Genomic DNA, 25,313 nt, shown 5'->3' on the forward strand with positions numbered 1-25,313 from the left:
CAAATTTGAGCTTTTCAAAAACACTGCTACCTCTGTCTGCTTGGACATTTTGTAAACCATTTATGTTCAACAGTTAATCTCTGTTTGTACACAGGAGACCTGAAATAAATATCTCAACCCCAGTTTTTTTTTTTTTTTTTTTTAGGGAGGAATATGCAGAATAAACCCCAAGTCCCAGGAAATCTCCTCAGAAATAATATATACAGCTGAAACCACTAAAAGAAGATGCGTGGGACAATAATGGGCTAAAAGTACAGACTCTTAGAGCACTGGCAGTACAGCTGGACAACGATAGGTAGCAAATAATTTTGCCACATCCTGATCTCTTTTACGGTTGTGAAAATCAATCCATAGAATGTACTTGCAATCTAGCAATATTTGGAAATAATCTAACACATAGTTTTTAAGAAAACAATTTGTTGCCTTTTTTTTTTTTTAGTTTTTTTAAAAAGGCTTTTCATCCTATATTTGGTCTATCAGTTCTTCTGCAGGTGATTAAATCTGCTGTCTGACTAATATTAACAGCTCACGATGGCACAAAGATTTGTGAGACTCGCTTCAACTGATATCCTGAAGAATAAAAAGCTCTCTCAGATAATGTATAAATGGAATCAGGAGTACCACAAACAGTCAACTCATGAGTTTGATTTGAACAAATAGTTTAAATATATATTGTCTGCAACATTCTCCCATTGCTACTGATGCCTGAAAATGAATGTGAACACGCTGGAAAGTTGAAGAAAAATAACAGTGACATGCAGGGAGGACACTGGAGTAAAAAGCTTAAAAGCTGTTTGGAGGTTATGTGGAGACTGAACTTGAAAGCATAAAAGGGTTCTTGCAAAGGAAAATCACAGAAGGCCAAATATTCCCTTCTGAGCAGGGAAGGATTCACAAATATTCTGGATTACTCAACAACAGAGGAACACCAGCATTGTATCTATGACAGAATGACTTTTATTCCCAGGCAAATAAACATTATCAGTCTTAGATAGTTAAGTAAGCAAGCATGCAAACCATCACCATCCAAAAAGTAAAGACTTGTTTAGCAACAGAGTATACTAAATTCCTCCTCACAATGTAAAAAAAAAAGTTTAAACAAACAAAATTCCTGAGTTTTTTCTTTTTTACGTTTTCTGCATTTTTAACTATACATTTAAATATGCATTTCTGCATATTTAACAGCTTTACCACTTTGTGCTTTCCATGAGCTGAGAAAGAATTGAGGGAGGAATGTCAAAGAAATTTCTGAAATATTGTTGGTGCCCCCCTTTTCTAGGGCAACATATGGATGCAGAACAGTGATGTCCCCCGAGACTTTCACCTCTGCCAGAACTCTCCCACACAATTATAAAGGAATTAATTTCTTTGTGTAAGCGCTTAAAATCAATTGAACAAATGAATCTGAGAAATGGATATTATAATTTAGGGGTCAAAAACACAGCATTATATTCAACAAGCTACCATGGCCCCTTGTATTCTAAAACTATTGCCCATTTTTCACAAGCATTACATCTATTTTTATATTAGTGCAACACATTGAAGATATACAAGTCTATACATTTACTGATGCTATTTATCATTATAAAAAGATGAAACATTCTTTATCATTCATACTTATGAACATTCATGTTTCATGATCATGATTTTTACCCTTTAAGCAAGAAAATACATCACATCTCAGCCATTTTCAACAACATCACAAATTGCAGTGTCATGACCATCGTGAGAATTCAAGCACAGAAACTTCTACCATAGAGGGAAACACATTCATCTATGTCCATGCTATGTTAAAGCATCTCATAACTGCAGGTGATAACTACAGCAGCTTGTCAGTGTCTGGCTTCAGCAAAAGCCATCTGGATGGGACATGGCACAATAATTTCCTCCACCATCTCAAAAATATTTGCAGCTGAGCTCTTCCTTTTCCTGACTTAAGAAAGTAGTTGAATGCTTTTAACACAATAGATTGTAAACATCCAATTTATTTATTCCATACACTATCTGAACATATTGCATACCACGTAAGCTCTGCAGTTTACATTTACTAACAGCTGTTTTTCTTTTTGGAGCAGATGGTATATTGAGTGCACCGTGACATAATTCACATATGCATTATCAGTCATGAATGCTAATGCACTCCATAAACAGAGCTGAGTGTTTTGCTAACACATTTTTAATAGCCATAGCATCTTTGTAAAAATCATTTCGTTTGATAATACAATCAGTGAGCTAATTTTTTTTCTGTTACAGAGGCACACCTAGGATTTATCAAAAAACAAGAATTTTAAAAAAGGGGCAACAGAATTATTACCTTTGTTTCATGTATGCGTACTTACTCTGTGGTTGTTAGATATTCACCTTCCAAGATGGAATTACTTTTGTAAGACTTTCTAATTTTCTAAGCTATGAGCTATTTCTGATTAATAACTTCCTAGAAAGAAAATTTGATCAGTTTACTTCATGCAGTCCACACAGGCATAAATAAAGTGAAATTACTGCAAGCTGAATAATGTGCTACTGGATAAAGTCAGTAACTTCGCTTTTCCTGGGCATGATGATAGTGCTGCTTGCATAAAAAACATCCATACGATTTTGGATTTTATTCTTAAGTCACATTAATTTTTTCATTAGTTTGGGATCCTAGAATCTAGATTGCCGCTAAGAAGTATCTGGAATACCCTGGTAAGTAACCTCCCGAGAGGGGATATATTGAATAGCCTATGCAAGTCTTAGCAGGATTCTATTTTTACAGTCTCCAAGGTATATTTTCATAAAACTGAGCTCTGTTTGCTGACTTTCTGAATATTATTACAGATTTTTCTTGATTCAAACAAACTTCTTAGTGTTAGATTTTTTTTCGTCCATCAATTTCATCCCACATAGACATTCTGGGTATATACCAGCTCTTTCACTGGCATACATGAGCACAGCCTGCTTTAAACACAATGGCCTTTCAGCAGTTTAAAACCAGCACAGTGGGAGCAGATTCAGGTCTTCTGATTCAGAAACCTAGAGTCTGGTTTGTGCTGGGTGGGAATAAAAATCTTCTCATACATATAAATCAATGATTTCCCAAAACTATGCTGCTGTTAAGTGTCTCAAAACTGTGAATTTGTTTGTTTTTAGACAGAAATGACTGTTTCATGCTTAATGAAGCAGCATGGATTCAGGAAGTCTTGCACAAATTGTGAAACAACCCAGGTCAGGCAGAGAACACAACAGTGGGAAGATCACTGATGAGATGTGGCACTGCAGTTCCTGATAGTACGTTCTTGATCAGCCTTGTATGAAGGCCAAAAGATAAAAACGTGACTACTGAGTTTTACAATAAGGAATCCATGCAACAGCAACAATATGAATCACACATATAGAAGGCTAAGGATTTCAGGCATAAATTTCTGTTCCCATGGAGAGCCTGATGGTATTCAAATAATATAAACTTGTGACTGATATATCAGCATAATGATTTGCTACTACATTGCCTCTTCTTTGTTTTCAGATAACCTGCTATTTGCAATGAAATTCAACTAGTATCCAACATTGTAAGGCTGTTTGTGTGATTCTTCTTGAAGAGATGAAATGGGAAAGTGAGCATTTTTGTCCCATGCACCAGCAAGAAATTTGGAGAGAAAAGTTTTAGAAAAAACATGCTTCCAAAAAAAAGTAAAGATGTCATGGGTGGGTAATTTAATATGGTGATGTAATTTTATTCTTCATCCAGTCTGAATCACATCTAAGATAGCCTTGCATACAAATTATTGAACATATTTCTCTGTTGATACTGACCCAATGTCTTCTAACGTAAATTTATAGCTTTCATGCTCTGTTATTTCAATCAAAAGCTCTCCAAACTTAACAGCTGTCAACAACTTATAGCTCTTTACATTTTAGGATCAGTACAGTAGTTAGTTTAGGCAGGTTCTGGTGGAAAATGGAAGGGCTTGTTACAGGAAAGAAATATCTGCAACATTATTCCTTTTCATTTGATAAGCCTCTGCCTATATACTCTACTTTAGAAACTACTCTCTATGCTCTTTTCTTATGAAATTCATCTGTCTTTTTAACATAACTTCTTACAACACAGACTTTCCAATCAACTTCACCTGTTGCAGTAAGAATAACTTTAACTGTCCACGATATTTGCTTGTTTTATAAGCAACTGCCACGATTATAGAATCCGGAAGCTAGCTACCTCTGAAGCGACTATTCCCTTTACCTGCCAGTAAAATAATTACCCATAATGGCAATTTGTCACAACTAGCCCATTGAGATAGCTGTTTATCATACTATGAGGTTTTATGCCATTTATTTTTCTTCAACTCTATTATAATATAATTTACTTGAGCTCTCAAATGGGCATCAATTATTGTTTTACAAATATTACATCCTTATCTTAAAATTTGCAACTCATAAGTGCTCATCATCACTCATTTTCACTATTCTTGCCCCTCTATCTGTGGCTAGCTTGTCCTACCCTATACATCAAAGTCATTTTGGTTTTGCAGCATTTAGTCTGTACCCATGTTATCAGGCATGAGAAGTGCTTGCTTTTGGGGGGGGGGGGGAAAGGGGGGCTTGCCACATCTCATCAAGGTTCTTTTAATTTCTCAGGGACAGGAATCACTGCAATATTAAGTTCACCACTAATAGCTCTCACTAGTCCTCAGACCTGTTTCCCTCAACCTCAAGTTATTAGAACGTTTATTCTAGATTTATCCTTTCTTCTTTTTAAGAGCTTGTAATTTCTGACTTGCTAATAATTTTGTGTGATCAATAAGGTTCAGTCCAAAAGTTTATTTGAGGCACTTTTTTGAGTTTATTTGTGGCTTGTAGGCATTAAAATATACTCCTTTATCATCTAGTCAGGATTGTCAAAGCAGCCATCTGTCGCTAACGTTTGCAGTGTAGTGCCCACTCACCTACACTTTCCCACTCCGACACTTTTAAAAGTCTTTCCCTGCACACAGGCATGTACCAGAGTAGCTTGCAGCATTATTTTTAAAATATCTAGTTCATTAGGGCCTCATTATTTGCACCTGACAGAAATTTGCTTCATGATATTCAGTGATATCCCACATTCCTTTCATATGATGCCAAAGGGAACCTCTGGGTCCTTGGGGCAAGCAAGTAAAGTGAAAGGCATTGTGAGTCCCATTCATCAAAGGGCAGAAGGAGACTACACTTGTGTTGTAGTTGTCAGCAGATTTCCCTAGACACATGCCCTGGTCTCCTAATGAGAAAAGATCAAACTGGGGGCAAGGGACAGAGTAAAGGCAGGACGGAAGGGAAATGCCCATACTCCCCCTTTAATCCTGATACCTTGTTCTGCTAAATACCAGCATCTGTGGTATTTGGATCCTTTTTTTGGTATTGGCATACTGAAAGATTCAGATGATATCATCAATCATTTGTCAGGCCCCCTGCAAGAGTTACAGTCATGCAACTAGGTTGAAAGGGTTTCCAGAACAACTGCTTCCCACTCTTATACCACCAACACACAAAACACTTTCTAGCAGCCTTTAACACACTTAGGACCTTGGTACAAAAAGACCAAAAGGCACAGAATTTTTGGCTGGCACAAAGAGATAAAAGATCAAAGGCATCACCAATATCTTAAGTTACTATAATAGGTGGAATTTGTTCGATGAAAAATGCGCAGCTGATATTAAGAAGATCATGCTAAACACTACAGAACAGAGTAACATCTGACCCACCACTGAAGGGAGAATCTCTAATACCAAGTATAGTTTAAACCAGGAACACAAGGATTTCAAGATCACTGGAAGCCCTAGCACATCCTGCTCAACACTGTCTCTTTGATCTTTTCTGTTTAGGAGGAACGTAAAAGCAAGATTTCATGGAGAACACATATGATGACTGGACACTCTCAAGCGTGGGATTCATAGAGTACAGACCTGAATGCCACATGACCTCGTGGTCTTTCAACCCCTCCACAGGCTACCAAAAATTGAACACTTTCAGACTTGTATCATGAGCAATTTATTTCCACCTGCAGAATCACTCCTACCTAGTCCCACACTGCATAACCTTGTCAAGCTTCATTTTTGAAACTACAGACTCCTCAGCCTCTTTACCCAGCTGTGAAGACAATTCCAAATCATCTTGCTTTTGGTGGTTAAAAATATGGAAAGGTTACTACTTTTATCTTCAAAGTAAGCTAAATTATTCCCCCTCTCCTCCCCTTCCTTTTTTTTTTTAAGATGTTGCAAACACCAATTTCTGGAATATAGTCCACAAGCCCCCTGACAGACAAGTCATGTATTCATTCAAAATGATCTTCCTTGCTATTTTCTAGCATGTGTTAATGAATAGCCTCCTGGAAAGACGGGAAACTTGGGACAGTTTGGATATAGTGTATGTACATATACCAAAAAATACATGAAATGCCCTTACTCCTGTAGAAAGTCTTTGCTTATTTAATAGAAATGCTTCTGAGCTGTTTTCATATTAATGTTTTTCCCTTATAACATCAATGTTAATGACAAAGGCACTTCGAAGCTTAGTAATTTCTGGAATCCGCTTTGAACTAGTGCGCTGATTTTGGAGAGAACAGAAAACAAAAGGCTATATAACATAGAGCAGTACTTTTTGCTGCACGTTCACAGAGGGACTAGAGTCTAATGCCTGAAACAATAAAAAAGGCTGCTTGTTTTTCAAATAAGTGCATTTGCTTACTGAAACACAGCAAACCAGAAGCCTCAGTACTTACGCAGCACCTGATCACCCTCCTCATGGCCAATCACCTGCAGCAGCAGCACTGACCTGCTAAACCACAGGTGATCTAACCTTGGCTGTGGCCCCTGGGATTCTGGGATATGTAGTTCAGGAGCTGCCATAATGCTGACCAGAGCGCTTGTCTGTGTTAGATAGTGGTATTAGAGAGTACTCTTTGTTTAGAGACATAAGGTTAAAAATTGTTAGATTTTATGAGTTGCCTGTAAAACACATTGACTGAAGAAGTTTTAAATATATTTTTAAATCAAGGATTTGAATGAGGTTTGAACACCTCATTGGTTGCAGGAACCCTTTTCTAGTTATGGTTTGACATTGTGTGAGGAGATTCTGGAACACAGAATATTAGGCTTTAGCAGAATGCCTTAGGCCAGAAAGTGCTATAAATTGATCAGTGCTTTGAAGGATTAGAAAATTCCCTTGAGCTTGAGCTAAGAGGACAGACTTTGTCCTTTTTATTACTTTAAATTTAAGAATTATAATCATTTTTAGTATTATTGTTAACCATCGCTCATCCACAGGACTGGTAAAAACTAGCTTCTTACTGCTACTTACGTTGCCACAAGTGTAAAATTATTGAGGGGAGAAAATGAGAAGGTTCCTCTTTCTTCTGAAGAGGCAAGTCTTAGCCTCTTGCCAAGTATGAAAATCAATGAGTGAACAATTTTCTCAAGGCCAGCAAGGACTGAATTATGAAACTGCATTTCTTCATGTGGGAGTTGAAGACATTTTTAGAAATAGAGCTAGGTACCACTCTGCATTATCTCCCGGAGTCTGTCTGGAAGATCAAGATGGCTGAGATGTCTCCTCCTTGGCAGAGGGAGTGGGGAAGCAGCAGAGGCTGCTAAAGGAACTCCATGTTGCATTCAGACCTGTCCTCCTGGCCATGTTCACACTAAGAGTCAGGGTAATACGTAAGGTCATCTGAATTATAAGCATGCGGAGTAACTGCACTGTAAATCCTTCTGCTTCCCTCTTAGCACTAGTCCATGCAAACCTTGGAGCTCTGTGGAAATTCTGGGTCAGTCCTTTCTCCAGTTTCCTTCAATCGCATTCTGCCACTACATTTGACACCTACTCATGTGCTTCAGGACTAGTGCAGAGAAGTCCACCGAAAGCAGTCATTCCTTATTCTTGTGCACTCCTTTCTCAAATTACAGCTTTACAGGCAGTTTACAGACCAGTCCCTAGAAGCAGTCTCATTTAGATGGTACAGACTTACTGTCATACTGGGGGGAATATCTTGGGAACAAACAACTTTGATGAGAGCTACAAGGTATGATGCAGACATGGGTTGGAGTAGGTGAAGATGACATAAAGACTCATCTAGATATCAAGACAGACATACGCTCTAGCGTTGTTAGAAGGACTCCAGCTTAATCCTGTATGCATTTTTGCATCCAAAGAGACTATCTGTTGATTAACATGTTTCTGAATCAAACTGAATCCAATGTAATATACCCATATCTGCCCAGGAGGGCATTCTTCTCATATTTTCAGAGATATGGGCCACCTGAAGGCACTTCATTTTCACAGTCAAAGATTCAAGCTTTCAGTTAAAAATAAATAGACCCAATCCAGAATTAGAATTTGACAGAGCTAATACAGAATATCAGAAAATATGGAAAAGAAGCTGTGAATGGATATGAGACAATTCATCCTAAGTAAATTAGACCTTAAAAGTGGAACTCCAACAGTGACTGTGAACTAGTCTTCTGTTTTTCTAAGGAAACATCATCAGCTAAAACAAGTTACATCTGGTGCATCCTGATTAAAATAAAAGGCACTTAACATACCTACGCAGCAGGAATAAAGATTGCTTGGTCCTCTTAGTAAAATAAAACATTAAAAAAAAAAAGCTTTAAGTGCATGCGTGCACACATATACACACACCAGCTAATTAGCTGAATTTAGAAGTAGAGAGCTCTTAAGCTCTTATTCACCTATATGCATGATGCGTACATATGACACTTTTTATGGATATGGCCCCTGTCGGGCTCTTAAAGACAAAACTACTGGCATTGTCTCCTAGCTAGACTGACAACCAGTCAAGCAGAAGCTTAGCATCTATGGGAAGGTTTCCAGAGCTCCCTGTCTTCATTTCTTTATGTGACTTTTCGCTTTCTTCAATTAACCTTTTAGCCCCAGGACTTGATTCTTTTAACTGCAGTTGCTGCAGGAAACTATCATAGAAAGAAATAGCTGTTCAGCAAGTGAAAGACTCTGTTTCACACATTGCCTCACATGAGAAATCCAAACAATTCTGGCCATGAACTGTAAAAAACACATTTCATTGGGAGACTGCAAGGTTTGCAGATCTTTGGGGTTTTTTGTTTTTGTTTGTTTGTTTATTTAATTCTGGAATAAAATAGCAGGAATTATCAGGTTTCCAGTAATTTACAACATCAGTTGTAAATTTACAGTAATTTACAACCTCATTGTCAGAAAGTTTGGGTGGATTTGAGTTTATAACGCCAGCCGTATCAATATTTAGGTTGCCTGGATTTGCAGTTCTGTAGAGTTGTGTAGACACGATAAGCTCTTCCCTTAGCATGTTATACCAAGATACACTGACGACATCATTAACTACATTATTAACTGCCAATCTAAATACAACTCATTGCTATTGCTTTAAAGGATTTGTAGAAAGGAGTTTGGAAATAGTGTGATTTCACATATGGATTCGGGTTTTTTTATGAGTATATCACATTGCCCATACAATGGGCAATGTATTGGGCATTACATTGCCCGTACAATGGGCAATGTATTGGGCAATACAATGGGCAAATTATACTATATTTGTCACTGGAAAACATGATTTGGGGTATTTGACAATCACAGATTACCACAAATTATGAAAGGAATGCTGTGATTTTCTTCTTATTTTAAGTTTTACGTCTATTTTTTCTAGATGTGAAGTCACTGATCAATTTTTAGAGAGTTAGTATGTAGATGCTTATAAAACCAATGATCCTTCTCTTCTTACTGCTTGCCAAATTGCCTTGGCATAGAAGCAGGAGAGGAGGGGCAGACATTTTAAAAATTAACCTCCAGGGACTGTAGAACTGCATTAGTTTGGTCTGATTTGTTTCTGATGAACCCATATTACCCACAATTTATCATTTCATTTTCCTCTAGGTGCTTAAAAAAAATCTATTAATCATTCTAGCAATTTAATAGGTATTAAGTGTACTGATCTGAAATTCTCTCTTTCCTCCTGGCTTCGCAAACATCAGTCTGCTCTTTCTACAAGAGTTTGCCCTTTTCCAGTCCCCCAGGCCTCACCTGTCATTCCTGTGTTCAGAAGTATTATTAGCATCAATTCCAACAGTTCCACCATACTGTAAGGAGATTTCAGTACTCTCATGGATCAGGATATGTACAGTTGATTCAGGTTTTATTTCCTTTACCCTGTTCCATTGCAGTTCTCCTATATGACTTCTATCTTTTCTAATTATAGTTCCAGTTGCCTAACACTATCAAGAACCACTGAAATCATTTTAGAGCTGAGACTATTCAGCACTGTAGGACTGGATTTAATTGTTGCAAGAAGCGTCATGTTATCATTCAGAATTTATTTACTAAAAACTGTAGAATGTATGCTTTTTGAATTTTCTTATTACCTTATGTTTCTTCTCTAGTGAAGAACATACATACATTTTCTTCTTGAATCATAAAGTTTTCCTTATTCCCATGTATAGCTGTTACCAGTAACATCCCCTGTGCTTCCTAACTCTGCCCTTACAGTGAGTTTGGCTAGTGCTCCCAGGGATGATTCTGCACACAGTAGCATGTAGGGTAGTAGCTTCCTCAAGAAAGGTGTTCATAACAGAAGCTACCATCTTCAGAATCAGACTATCTTGATCATCTATTCAGATCTCCTATCTAAACCCTTGCTTAACAATAACCATAATTTTTCATCATTCATGACCCAGTTAGTAATCCAGTTTTCCATTCTCTGTAAAATACATTCTAAAGAATGTATGTTTGGTATTTTCTCCCTCACGGGTTGCACAGTTGTAAGTAATGCATAGGCATGCAAGATGCAAGTTACACATTTCAAACATTTCCTTATATGGAAATCAAAATGTTTAGTAATTCTTTTGTGGTATGAAGTATGCAGAAACAGCACAATTGGAATATATAATTTCTGATAAATGTTGGCCAAGTAAGAAGTTTTTTTTAGATAAGGTATCAAATCTTTTGTTCTCTTGCACTAGGACTGAAAAATCCCATTGCTGCTTAAGTGTCAGCATCCTCATGCAAAACAGAGAAGGTGCCTCATGTATCAGCGTGATAAAGCAGGAAGCAATGTCAGTGCTTTCTAGTTAGAGCAATTTAGAAAGTAGTGCTATATTTTCAGCTCAGTTAGCAAAGCTGTACTTAAAAAGGATGAGTTTATTGGCACAGGCAAGAATAAAATTCCGTGCTGTTATCACATTTTTCTACTTCCCTGGTTTAGGTTTTAGAATGATTTACAATTCAGTTCTTTTTAAATATCTATTCCCCAGTTGAATAGAACCAGTAAAAAAAACCCCAATATACTTTTTCTGGTTTCAAAATTTTCATGCAACTATATTTGTAAAAAAAGTCTTGCCTATATTTCTACTAACATCATCACATTATGCCTAATTTCCAGAATTGGAATTGCATGTACTATAAAATTAGGATTACCAGAAATTATAGAATGAATTCATAGCATAGCATGAATTTCTTGTTGTAAGCATGGTAGGGCCATAGCTTTCATTTCATTTTTTTTTCTAAAACTTTGGAAATCTCCCTACTACCTGTGAGCCAGATGGTTGTGTGCATTGAACAGTACAAGACCTTAGTTCAAAAACTGATCCTTTGTTTGGAAATAGCCTTCATTTTTCCGCAGTCACTTTTGTGCCTGATCCTGTAACACTTTACTCAGATGAATAACTGCACTAAACTGAATGAGCATATTTTCATGAATAGAGCAGAGAAGATAGAATGAAGGATGCATAAACTATATCCTACAAAATTTAGGCATTGTGTATGTAGAACTTGATATGCCTTGATACGTTTAGAGTGTTTTCATGGTTCCGAGCCCAAAGTCCATTACAATGTACTCTTTTCACAGAAATACAGCTGCTACCTATTTTAATAACCAGAAAGGAGGGGCTGCATGTAAAAATGTATGTTGGAACTTTTGTTAATATTTGTACTATACTATCTACTGTATGAACAATGCAATAGTACTTTGGGGGAGCAGCTTTTCAGAACTTCCTATTCAATGTCATTCATCCTGTAGTTAAGCACTATATTTCTAAACCTTGGTATAGCTTATACATATGTGGAACCTTCAAGTGAATATTGCCATTGTTCGAGTATGAGAAGCCATTACTGTCAGCAATAATTGCTATTCATGGCCTTGTCATTCTGCTATTCTGTCCCTATCATGCCAATATATGAAATCAGCCTTAAGAGGGAAAAAAGGTCAGTTTCTTAAGAAATAAAATTAGTTGACCAGTCATGGTGTTCCCAATCACCTTTATTCTACAAATGACAAATGAATGGTCAGTAAATAGCTAGGTATTAAAACAATAAATGCCCTTGTTCATTAAAGGATAAATGTATTACAAATTGATCATTATCATCTCTGTCACAAGAGCTATATGGGAATTTTCTGAAACTAAAATATCTCATTGAAGTACTCTCATCAGAAAAAGTATCTCACTTCCCAGATTAATTTCTGATCAAAAAGAGGAAATACCATTCTAGAACAGCCAAATACCTCAGTTAAGCTTCCCATTCCAATGCATGTTTAGCTACTAGTAAATACCTAAATTTCCAGTTATCTAATTTGAGCGCAATTAAAAACATTGACCACAGAGCGGCCTCACAGTTAAAGTAATTCTTTTCATGTAGGTCATGATTCAAATTCTTGATCAAAGACCATCACAACCTCAATATTCTTTAGTCCAAATTAGTACCCCAAGTTTATAAAAATTTTCCCCCACAGTGGCAGACTGCTACTAAGTTATTCCACTTCTCCTTTCCAAAATACCTTCAGATGTCATGTTTTCTAACTCTCTCAGAATTCTCTGCAACTTGTTTACAGTTTTTGTAGCGTGGTGCCTCAACCTAGACAAATATTACAGCTGAAGCCTCGTCTTGCTGAGAATGCCAGAATAATTACTTCCTAGATCTTTAAGCCTTATATGCAGTAGCAATTTTATATATGGATTCAGAAGAATACTTAAGAAATTCAGTTAAAGCTAAGCATATATTTCAGTAATTTTCTGAATTTTATCCTAAATATCTTGTATTATTTAAGTAGTGTCATAGTTGACAGTATTTTAAAAGCAAGTATTATTTGCAGTAATTTAAAATTCCTATCACAAGCAAAAAAACTCACCAGTTTCAAGTTATCCTTGAAAAAGATCTTCAAGTTCTACCCCCGTTCTACTCTAGTGTAGAAACTTCAGAAACTCAAACTGAAAAAAACAAAAAGGATTCTGAAGAATTTAAGCTCTTCTTTTCTAGGAACACCAGCATGTATAGCGGCTTGTAACTAATATATTTTTAAAATTATCTTAGCTGCCATAGAGATACAGGTTGCATATATTTTTAATTCAGAATGAGAAATAGGCACAAAGATCATTGCTGTCTCCTGATGAATGTACACTGGCAAACTGTTTTATGCATTCCTTTCCCATGGTTCGACATAATCCAAGCCAAGATGTGCAAAGATTTCTTCCTCACTTCCAGCTTTGAGAAAGATTCTCTGTGAAAGAATTTAAACAAAATAAGTCAATAAGGCTGTTAAACAGAAAAAACATCAATTGAAAATTTCTTCTAAAACAGGGGTTAATTTTTGACAGTTCTACCCATGGTATCCTCTACAGAATACGATCTCGTCATCACTATGCTCGAGGGTGACCTTGAAGTGTGAAAGCAAGTTAAAAAATAGTTCTAACACTGCTGAGCCTTTCACTACTAATGACTAGTTTACCACTCTGTTTTGATTTACTTTCTCAAGTGTCTGTGCATAAGTATAAGAATTAAAATAAAACCTGCATTTCCCTGCCATGAGGGTGAAAAGTTTGACTTTCTTAATAAGGTCATCAGTGTTATACAAATTACCATAGTAATGTTCTCTATAGATGCATTCCAGATGGTTGCACAGTTACACTAGGTATGTGTAACTCAATATTAAAAATGCAAAGATTTCCAAATTTCTAATAGAGAAGGTTCATCTAAAAAAGACAATATATTCCATGTGGAAAAGGAAGCTGCAAATGAAGGAACCACAAATACAGTTGAGTTTTTACATACCCCTAATAAATGTTTTGTAGTAAAGATCAGTTTTGCTTCTTCAAATCTGGGCTTCTTAAAATATATAGCATTCTTGTATAGCTATAAGTATAAGTATAAGCATTCTTGCACAGGAACCACAAAGAAGCCCTACCTTCACTAAGAAGACTGATACAGAAAAGTGCATTTCCGTGTGCATTCTTTTCATCATTGAAGTACAATATCAATTTTAAAAGCTGCTAGGGTAGATAAGCATTAAAATAGGATGAACCTCACTCTTTGGAGGCGTTTGGAAAGAAGAAAGAAATCATTTCTATTGAACAATGATACTAAAATTTCAGCAACTCCTGAATTGTTTGAAGATAAGTCTCAACTGGTGTCCAGCTCTGAACAATCTCAAACTCCAGGATCACAAAAACTTCAGGGTTAGGTTTCTTAATCTTCTAGATTTAATTTCTGCTGTGAGAGAGGATTGCCTGAATCTGGTGAATCTCTGGCTCTTTTACAGTTACAGGACTGCTCAGCACATCTCGTGCTGCCACCACTGCTTTCTTGGCTGCTGAGTACTGCCTCCAGGAGGGCTCTGCTGTTCTGCGCACCCCTGGGAGTGGACAGCAAGAGGAGTCCAGAACTAGATGAGAGCAAGCTCATGGTAGTATGGTGGAACAACTTCTGGCACTGAAAATTACCAGTGTTTTCTTCTTTCTCCTCTCTGTGCTCTCCTTCTTGCCCTCCTTCACTCTGTGACCTGGATGGTGCTTCCCTGTCTCTTACTCCCACTGTGACCCCATAACTCAAGGGTCTTGCTACACAGTGGGCAGGGGAGACACCAGATTACTGGAACAGATAGACCCTGCTGCTGGTTGCTGCTTCTCTCTTTCTCCTTTCAAATTCCCTGTAAAACCCCTTGATTAGTCACCAGAGAAGAGTATCAACACTGGGTAGGAAAAACTTAGGCATGCAGCTTAACCAAGTTAGAGGGTCCCAAGGAGTGTGAAGGCTACATAGTGCTGTCTAAACTGCTGCCACTGTGGAAGGAAAGCAGAAAAGAATGGCGAGTCAGAAAGATTAAGCAAAACCACCGAGCCCAGGACAGCCTCATGCTGCCCTTGAAATATGCTTGGGCCTCATGAGTGAAATCTGACTCACTATTTTGGAGCCACTGGGTTAATGATATTCTCCATCAGCCCCATGATTTCCATACCTCAGTCCTGTCAGGAGCCAGTTTTGCCCAGACCTAATGAAGAACTGAACTCTCAGAATGAAACATCACTCTCAAACAACTGAATGGAAACTTTATCAGGGATTCAACCAAATCAGAAACCTGTTTCCACTTCACTGTAAGGGCATTTAAAATTAAGGTCTAAATCCAACTCTGCTCTAAAGGCTCATCTTTCATTGATGCTGATTATTACAATAGCCAGGAGAGTCAAGCTGGCAGCCACTTTTCAGTGTCACAATGTAGAATGAAAGCCAGTTTAACTTACTAGAAAGGCTAGAGGACTAGAAAGCAAAATTGAATGGGGAGGTTAGATGCTCCTGAGTGAATTGGGCTAGAAGATTTTGAAGCTCCAGTGAGTTTGGGAGGATAGAATACAAGGTACTAATTCTGCCCTTTCCAAGTTTCCATCCAGATAAATAGATATTTAAGAGAGGTTCTGGCTGATATCCTCTTGAATCCATCCAAAGTTACTAAGGCTTTTTCTTTCTTAAAGAATTACTGCTATATTATAGTGAAATAACAGGGATTTAAAACTGTTGTGTATCAATCATACTCCACTGGTGGCTCAAAAAAATCCTACTGAAACAAAATCTTTCATACTGAGGTCAATGGCATTGCATTAAAACCTACTATAGAGGCATTGATTTCAAGCAGTGATACACACCATGTGGATTAAACATTTGTCACTAGAGTACATAGTAAAAACACTTAACAAGGTATATGAAGTTGTTGCCCCTTTTCCATAATGAACTCTGTCTCTGTAAGATAATTTCCATATGCAACCATGCCATATCAGAAATTTGAGGGAAAAACTTGGCCCATTGTTTTAGGGATTTTATTTTTTCAAACAAATCAGTACAAACATGATGTGGCTTTTTGCTTTGGCCCCCGTAAAGTAAAAGCAGGCTGCTTTCTTTTCAAGATATTTTATCCTTCTGCAGGAAGTTCTCCATGTATAAATATTTAGACTCTGGGAGAGTGCACACACCTACCAAGTACTGCTAGAGCATGAAAAGCTGAAAATAATCCTGTAGCCATAATGAACTTCTGGTTCAAAATTTGTCTGTAATAGTAAAAACTGCTCTTAAAGCATAAACAAATTATGCATTTTTTTCTAGGAAGTTCAAATGGCAAATTCTGGAATAAGAAGTACCTACAGAAAAGACTCGCTAGGAGAAAAATCAATCTATTTTCATATAGAAAGTACTAGAAAAATGGTACTAGAAGAAGAGAAGAACTGAACATAGTAAAAAAAAAAAAAAAAAAAAAAAGGAAAAGAAAAGATTGAACCCTGCCCTTCAAGTGGCATTACCAGACATATTTCTTCCTTAGAGCACGTCTTGGGAGGACAGAACTTGGATTTATTTTTTTTTTAACTATTACTATGAACAAGGGAGGGCAATCCATACACACGAATTTCTGCAAAAAAGTAGAACAGGAAAAAAGATCTTACACCTGTAGACATATGTTACGGATACTGTTTAATAGAATTGCTTCATATCTCAGGGACTCTAAATTCCATCCCATATTTTTTGTTCTGTCACTTTATATTTTTCTGCAAGCAAAACTCATTTCATTTGTTTGACAGGGAAAATTTCTAATACAAAGTAGCTGATGCTGAATACCATTCTCAGTAGCTACAAGCCATGTTTCTAAATGAATCTCTATTTGATATCTGCCAACTGCTTTAGTAATGTAAGTGTTATTAATGTTAATCATAACCTATTATTTTTCCTCTTTGTCAATCTATGCAGAGCTTATACAGTGATGCAAATTTGATTATTGCTTTCAGTACTGCTCTTTCTTCCTTTCTCTCTTCTTTTTCCTTTTTGCTCAAGAAAAGAAGTAAATAATGAACTGCCTGCCCAGTTGTGAAATTTTTGCAGCTTCTTACAGATATTCAACAGAGCCAAGACATGCCCAATCAACATCAATCAAACTTAAAAAAACCCCAAACTCTGCAGCAGCTGGTATCATCCTGCTCTTATCCCATTCAACGAATTCTGTTATTTCAATGGATGTAAATATCATATTTGTGGTTGCAAACATGACCATTAACTACACTTAATGTAGAACAGCTGCCATCCAAATGTTTTCTTATGTGAACTGCTACCTCTTATTTTTCATTGTGGCATTAATGATCAATGATATTTTTGATAAAAACAAGCTAGAGAGTGAAGGCACAGAGCTAGCACTACATGATGATTTCATAAGCAGCACTGCCAAAGTTCAAACAGCTGTTGTACTACTTTTGTTGTCATCTGGTTAAATTTCACATGCTAATACCGTAAAACCAGCTAAAAAAACCAGTAATCAATAAAGTAGAATTCTGCTTTTAGACATAGAGATAAGGATAGGCCAGCAGTGCATTTTTCTTTCGAGGGCCAAATATTAATTTTACTGATTTTGTGTATATATATCATTTAAATAATATAAACAGCTGAAAGCACTGAGGAACACCCTGAAACTCTTCCCTTCTTCCATTTTGAGAGTACCTTCACCTGTCTCTTTAACCTACATAGGCTGAACCTACATATCAAGACAGGAAACCCTACTACTTCCTTAAAATGTGGTTAGGAATTCGTCCTATAAAAACATAGAAGAAAAGATATCCCCAAAAATCTGAGATTACTGGAAATTTCTGTGTGGAAATTCTTAATTTTCACATGAAACATGAAGGATCTTGCTATTATATGACAATTTAGGCCCCTAGATATGCGCTGTTCTAGTTTATTAAACAACCTGCACTTTCACTTTCACTGAACCTAGATAAATTCTTTAAGTTGTTAAAATGAAATTGTACAGCTTGCACGCTCAGCCCACACTTGCCTCTATTGTGGCCATCCATCTTCCTTTCTACTGCTTGCTTGGGAAGGAAAAATGCTGCAGCGATAGCAACCTCCTGACACTGCACTGAACAAGAGAATGCTCTGCTGAGCTTGCTCGCTCAGGAGGAACAGAAGCTGGTGAATATACTGGCTCTGCCGGCAACTGCCCTGCCAGTTTTGTGTATGCTCCTGAAACCGGACCTACTCCTGTTCTTCCTCCATATTAACTCACCCTGCTGGAAAGGCACACATTTAGTCAGAATCCACATAGACTGATTTCCTACTATTATTACCAAATTACTTGGTAATAATAGCATATTGCAAAATACCAAAGCCATTTCAAAGGCCAAAGAATTTCCTTCTATTTTTCATATCCTTTCCGTAGTACAAACTTCTTCGTTGCTGTACAGCAGGAATTCAGAAAGAATGAGGTCATAGCCCAGTGGATTTCATTATCCTTTGGAAACCTATGACATCGTGGAGGAGGCAAACCTCCTTCTTTTGCAAGAGACCCTGAAGGCCAAAATCATTAAGGTCCCTCTGGGCTCTTTCTGACATACTATTTCATCAAATAAAATGGGAGTGGGAGAAACACAGACAGAGTATTGCCAAAAATATTTTCTTAACAAATTGGAAAAGCAGTATTTGATAAGGCTTGGCCTCTGGACAAGTTTTGGGGAATGTCATCAACATATACATTTACTCTAACCTTTCCTTTGTATCCCAATAATATTGCATACTTTAAAATGGCGTACTCTTAAATAGGATAGTTAGCGGTTTTCTCATTTAAACTTGGTCTGCTCTCCCTATTTTTTATATGGTATGTGGCATGTGACATCTATCTACAGTAGCTTAATTAGCTTACTATTTGCTTCTCATTTTAAAATTATTAAAATGGGGATATAAGTGGCAGCATGATAGTTTGTAGTATTTTTGGTATACTGAATGATAACTACCAAACAGACTAAACCCCCATCACTTTACATATCTGGAATTATCACAGTGGCAGAAGGCATGACAGTGACAAATAAACAAAGGAAATAAAGAAGACAGACTGTCATTTGAAAACCTGGAACTTAACTATTCATTGTGCCTGGACACAATCCATTTTAAAAATCAGTTTTGTGGGTAAAGTCAATTCTAGATGAAAGCTGGTAACAACAGCACTTGCTTAATAAACCACAATAAAGATACCGCAATGCATCTTAAATGTATCTTACACATCTTACATCTTACAAATGTATCTTGTCACTTTAGTGCTGGCCATATCTTCAGATATCATCAGTTACGCCAAGGCAGTTAAAGACTTATTTAATAGCTAGTTAGGACTCATGCAGAGATGATGCTGCTTAAGTTGCCTGCAATATCTTCCAGGATGTGAAACCACTTCTCTAGCTATGAAAGGCCACTGCATTCAGTGGAGCACTGCATTCATCCTGTCAGAGACCTACAGCGTACAGAGCATACTGACATAGGTTTATTACATTGAAAGTGCAAAGCTGTGAAGTTGCTCACAGATCCTTTTTCTCTGAGGCTATTTGCTCAGATAACGTTTGTACTCTGTAAAAGTATATAAACAGCTGTAAGTGATTGTATCCCTACCTACAATTCTCTTATAAAAGCAGTGGTGCTGTTTAAACCAAAGCACAGTCCTTAAGAGGAATAAATTGGTGTCCTAACAAAAAACACTGAAGCTAAGAATACGAACGCTGAAGACTGACGAGAGCATTGCAAGCTTGCTAACAACTTTAGACCCAACTGCCTGTCCAGGGCAGCCTTTGGTACTGTATCAAGACAACAAATTTACTCCAATCACTAGCCAAAAAGCAAGAACAAAAGGGTGCCCAGAACAGAAATTAATAGAAAGAGAAGATGGGAGAGACGCAATACCTAGCTAAACTTTTTCAGGTCTTAATAATGCACTAAAGCAGATTGAATAAGAAAAGATAACTGATTTTTGTTTCATCTTAATGGATTTCTGAGAGAATGGGTTTTCAAGAGCGGTGTGCAGATAGTAACCTGCCAAGTGACTTGGCAAAAAAAGCAGCTGAGGGGAAAGGTGAGGAAGGATGCTGCAAATTTACAGTATTTCAATCACTTTCTGTTCAAAAACGGTTTACTAGCAAAAAAGAGATTACCTATGCATTCCACCTTCCCCATTATCAAAAGCAATCATTTCGTGCTTATTGTAGCAGTAATTGCTTGCGGATAAAGCTTATGCATTGCTAGCTGGGCCAGCCAGCAGCCCTGAAAGATGTTATCCCCATGATTTAAAGAACTCTGTAAGAAAATACATAAGAACACTCAACAGCATGAGAAGGAACAGATTTCAAAGAAAAGAAACATTTTGTTCATTCTGTATTTGAATTTCCTAACTTAAAGGTGAGCAATATTACTTGATTAGTATGATCTATAATACAACAGGTGTAAGTGAAAGCTAGCCTTTCTCAAGCATATTTCTTTCAAATCTTCCCTGAATAACCAGCTCCATGCTGTTTTCCACACCCTGCCATGTATAATTTGAATCATTGAGTATCACCCTAACCAGAACTGCAACTGTGGTTTTATTCTATATGCCAAAAAAGAATTCTTATGGCACCATATACAGATTTTTACAAAACTAACAGGAGCCTAATCCTGCTATCAACACTTTAAAAAACTCTTGATTTTGATGGCCGAATTTAGATATGGCTGTTTGCCCACAGTGTCTATGAGTTTATGCAAGTCCTTCATGTTCTGCTATGCAGCCTGCATTCAGCAGCACCAGCAGCTCCACTCCACTTTACTGACAGATCTTACCTGAAATGAAGGTATGCTTTGCAAACAGTGTTCAGATAGCCCGCTGTTTTCTCTTCCTTTTCTATGCTACTGTTAGCTTTGCAAGAAAAAAGCTTGTACTTCTTTGGTGGAACACATAAATCTGCTCAGAGTTTCAGTTTAGCAAATTCCTTTACAGTTTTACTCCAGTTACAGACCTAGAATTATGTAAAGCAACTACAGAGAAAGTGTTACAGCATCCATAAATTTCTGCAATAGTCTGGGCAATATGAGGTTGAGCACCTTTGATCTGCAGTGAAAGTATGGGAATACAGTGTACCATCAATCCATAAAATGGTGGCTACTTCTTTGAAATCGTTAGCTGACTCACTAAGGTAGACAGAATGGTAACAAGGATCACTGTAATCAGCAGCTTTCACAGCTAGCTAAATGATTTTCCAATTATGGAGGGCAAGAGCAAGAAAAGAAAAAAAACTAGGTAAAGTGATTTCCAGAGAAAAAATGCACACAATTCTGTCATTACATAAGGGGTTTAAAATCATTGCATTCGGTGATTATTCCTGTGTAAGTATGAACTTTGTCAGAAAGTAATATGGAAAAATCAAACTTCTCAAGGGTCCTGAAATTCATACTACTAGCCAGCCTGAGAGGGACAACATCTTATTCCATCAGTAGTCAGTGAGACTGTTTTCAGAATAAGGTACTGCTTGATGAGAAAAGGAGATAGAATCAAGCCCTAAGGAGTTATTCAATAATTACCTATTAATATCTTTTACTTTGAATAGTATTTATCTTCATTATGATTAACACATATTTTTTACGTTTCTTTGATTACTGTAATGTCTGAACATCTTCCATTACTTTCCTAAGCAGTACAACTAACAACTGCCAGGTGTTTTCCCTTCCATCTTTTTCCCAATCTTTTCTTGTTTGTTTTTGGAGAGGTTTAGTTTTGAGACTGGGTGTTGGTGATTTTTGCTTTGCTTGTAATTAGACATTTTGCTAAATATTTATGCTATGTTTATGAATGAGACTATCAATAGTAAAACAATTTCATGATAATTATAGCCCATAAATGCTGAAGTACTAATTGTGCTAGCAATGTGAAGTATTTCATCAAGTTCAATAGTAATACTCCACAGCACTGTGCATACGCTGTGCACTTTCTCTTTCGTGATATCATAACAGCTTTCAGCAGCAAATAATCTGAAGTGCCTCTGACATTTTATTATGCTCCAAATGTACATTTCATGTTTAGCTGGTATTTTCTGTAGTAATAGTCACATTACCGTGCCTCCTTTAATCTGTTCCTAATCTAGGTACAAATAAAATGACAAATAATTCAGAGGGAAAAAAGACTTTTTGAAATGACATTATAACAAAACATGATTGAAAAACAGTATTACAAGCATAACCCATTGACTTGATACCCTCAGGCAAAATCATGTGCAACGATATTGATGCAAAATAACGCAGTGGAATTTATTTTAATAATTCTGGGCATGAATAAATTTTGAATGTAATAGAAGCCAGAATCATAAATTCTTATTTCATTTTACCACTGGACATGTCCTGTGCTTTTAATCAGAAATAACACAGTTGAATGTTTCATTCTATAACTATTCTACAACTTTAGTTATAGATTTATTCATATTAAATTTCTGAACAACCACAAGTCAATACACTGAGTAAAATAGATTAATCAGGCTCACATTAGGACATCCCAGGCAGCTATCCTAACCAAACATCTTCAGGCTTAAGGTAGTCCTTCACCTTCCTACATATGATCAAAGTACTTATTCCAAGTAGCTTTGGTGAAGGAGAAACAAAAAGACCAGTGCTGAAGAATTGACATTTGGTACTTTGAAAAATAAAATATTAAACAACATTAACTTTTAACTTAACTGAAGAAGCACTTTTTCATTTGCTAAAATTAACTTGTAAACAACACTCTGCTGTGCACAAAACAGAACTATTCTCTGTTTAAAATGACAGATGCATGGTTGCTTTGTTGCAAGACGCTAAATAGCTATGTATCCATCTCCCATTAAGATTTGAACAATTAAAAATATGCCACAATAAATAAAAGAGAATATATAAAGACAATGATATATTACCATTCAGAATAGGGAAACGTATTTTCAGTTTTGGGCACGAAAAAGCAAGGGAAACTCGGAACTTCTTACCTGACAGCCAGGCCTAAGTTTTAGCATGTTAAATAGCAAACTGTTGTACACAAAGAACAGAGATTTTTGAAAATAATAGGAATATTGTACTTTTTGCCCCTTCTAGTTCTCTGACAATCTGCATCCTATCACAGAGTCTTTGAAATGATTAACATGGACTACTTGCTTTTCCAGGTTAGCTGTATTTCTGTTTTGCTTGAAGACTATGATATTTACAGTAGCTTTACCTTATCAAATACTGTTTAGCTGCTTCACTGTATTCATCTTTATAAAGCTTCACAGGAATGACTGAAACAAGAAAAATGCACAATACCCCAGATTTTATGAAACACAGTTGAGTGTAATTCATACAGGATTATTATAAACAAATGACTTTGAAAGAACATTACTAAGATTGCAAAGCCAAAGACCTGCAATTTAAGAAATCTCAGGAGGTGGTTGATTGCATTTTAACCTTAATTCAGTTTTCTAACATATATGCACTGAGACACAGAGTTCTTTTTCTCCAAAGGAATCCTGCTTCCTTCAGTTCTTGTAACACATTTAGCCCTTTTTCACTAGGCAGGAAACATACTGTGCTACAGGGCTCACAGTTATTTCCTGATGGCACTGATAGGAATCTCGGGCTGCATGCTAACGTGGGACCAACCTGTCCTTTTCTGCAGAAGCTGAACTTTTCTAAAATATATCTAGCTCCATCTCTTCCCTGCCTGTCTATACTGAGTTACAGCCCTGGTCTCTCCCCTCAGCTTTCTCATGCTACTGCAGGCTCTACCAGGCCGTTTCCAGAGTAAACCAAGATAAATTCAGTTACTCAATTATTTGAAGTAATCAAAAGTTTACCCACTTCTTGCTGCCAGCTTAGAGCTTTAACCTGATTACTTAATTTATTTTTTTAGTCTACCGCTCATATCTCTGCCCAGTCATTCTTTATCTGCCTCTTCTAGGCTCACTCTCTTTGTTGGTCGAACACAGCTTCTTCTCCACGCTGCAGCTGCTAATCAGATATACCCTTTCTCCCCATATGCTGGGGAGACTCATTCCCCATTGCTTTGTGCAGCCACTTCTAAGCTCTGCACTTCCTTATCAAATCTGTGCATCAACCCTAAACTTCCATTCTCACTCTCACTCCATATCCCATTTCTCTCTCTGGCCCTTGGCTCCTACCTTTTCCAGCTTCCTCTTTACCCAGCTTCTTCTTAATTGGTTTCTTCACTTTCAACAGGAAATCTGAGGCTACGCTGCTTGTCTCACATTCAATAACACTCCTGAGTACAGGTGAAAGGAAAAACTCAAAATAATTTGCTCTGCACTGCCCTAGAAACTAAAATAGTTGAAATATTTTGGATCTACACACATTCGTACATTTTGAGAACTCTTTTCACTAGCAATCCAGGCTTCACTGAACTCTCTAAGAAAAGGAGACAGCAATTAGGTATCTTTGTGTTAATCTTTGTGTTAGAGGTACAACTTGCTATTACAAAGGGATTAAATTTAGATAAATATATACATGAATTACAGGCTTTGTAGAAATGACCTATGGTATGTGATTTGTGAGACATTTAAACTGCTAAGAGAACAACGAGGAGAAGCACGCTTTAGAAGAAAATGCATCATCATTTTTTATTTATCAAGAAATAAAAAGTAGATTATTTTAATTCTTTATTTTTAAAAACAGACCAGGTGCAAAAAGAACAAATCCCCAAAATCCCACATGCAATTGCCACTTTTCTGAGAGAGACAAAAGAACATGAAAGCATGTGCATCTGTTTACAGTGACTCAGTGTTTGTTGTAGTAATGATTAGGTGAACAACTGATCACATTGGAAATCAATATTATAAACTTTGGATCTTACGTTTACTTTAATTTTAATCCAGTCATTGTTGCAGACATCTGAAGCAAACTCTGCAGCTGCAGCATGTTTAATTCATCAAGATATTCAAGGCTGACTGTCTTACTGTTATAACTACATAATTTTACAGCAACATCTGCCAAAATAAGACTATAACATTCAGTTTTTAAAGAATCTTAAAAAATGTCTTTTTAACTCTGCAAAGTAAACTTCTGCAGGTATCTTCTTTCAGTGAAAAACTGCAGAATAAACATTCTCAGATGACACAAGAAAACTAATTTTGAGACTATAGCTATTGAACACACAGTTAAACACATATATGAATATTATATGTCTTTATGTAATAAAATGAAGGCATAGAGTCATAGCCAGCTCTTCTTGCCAGGCATGTATGTTTTTGAGATGCCAC

General features: G+C 36.8%; 1 protein-coding gene across 4 annotated transcripts in view; it reads right to left on the minus strand.

Annotated features, from left to right (window-relative positions):
- Positions 1–6,733: 6,733 nt before the first annotated feature.
- Positions 6,734–25,313, minus strand: part of DNTT (DNA nucleotidylexotransferase) — a 151,733-nt gene continuing 133,153 nt past the window's right edge. For 2 of the 4 annotated variants that reach the window (XM_068950000.1, XM_068949994.1), the window contains one exon: positions 8,432–13,507. In XM_068950000.1, coding sequence (XP_068806101.1) covers positions 13,421–13,507 — 87 coding nt within the window. In that variant the 3' untranslated portion in view covers positions 8,432–13,420. Of the gene's footprint in view, positions 13,508–22,786; positions 23,340–25,313 lie in introns of those variants that run through there. The other 2 variants (XM_068950003.1, XM_068949996.1) reach the window with 2 other exon arrangements.

This window comes from Struthio camelus, chromosome 7 (assembly GCF_040807025.1).
Source record: "Struthio camelus isolate bStrCam1 chromosome 7, bStrCam1.hap1, whole genome shotgun sequence".
In the NCBI taxonomy this organism is placed as follows: Eukaryota; Metazoa; Chordata; class Aves; order Struthioniformes; family Struthionidae; genus Struthio; species Struthio camelus.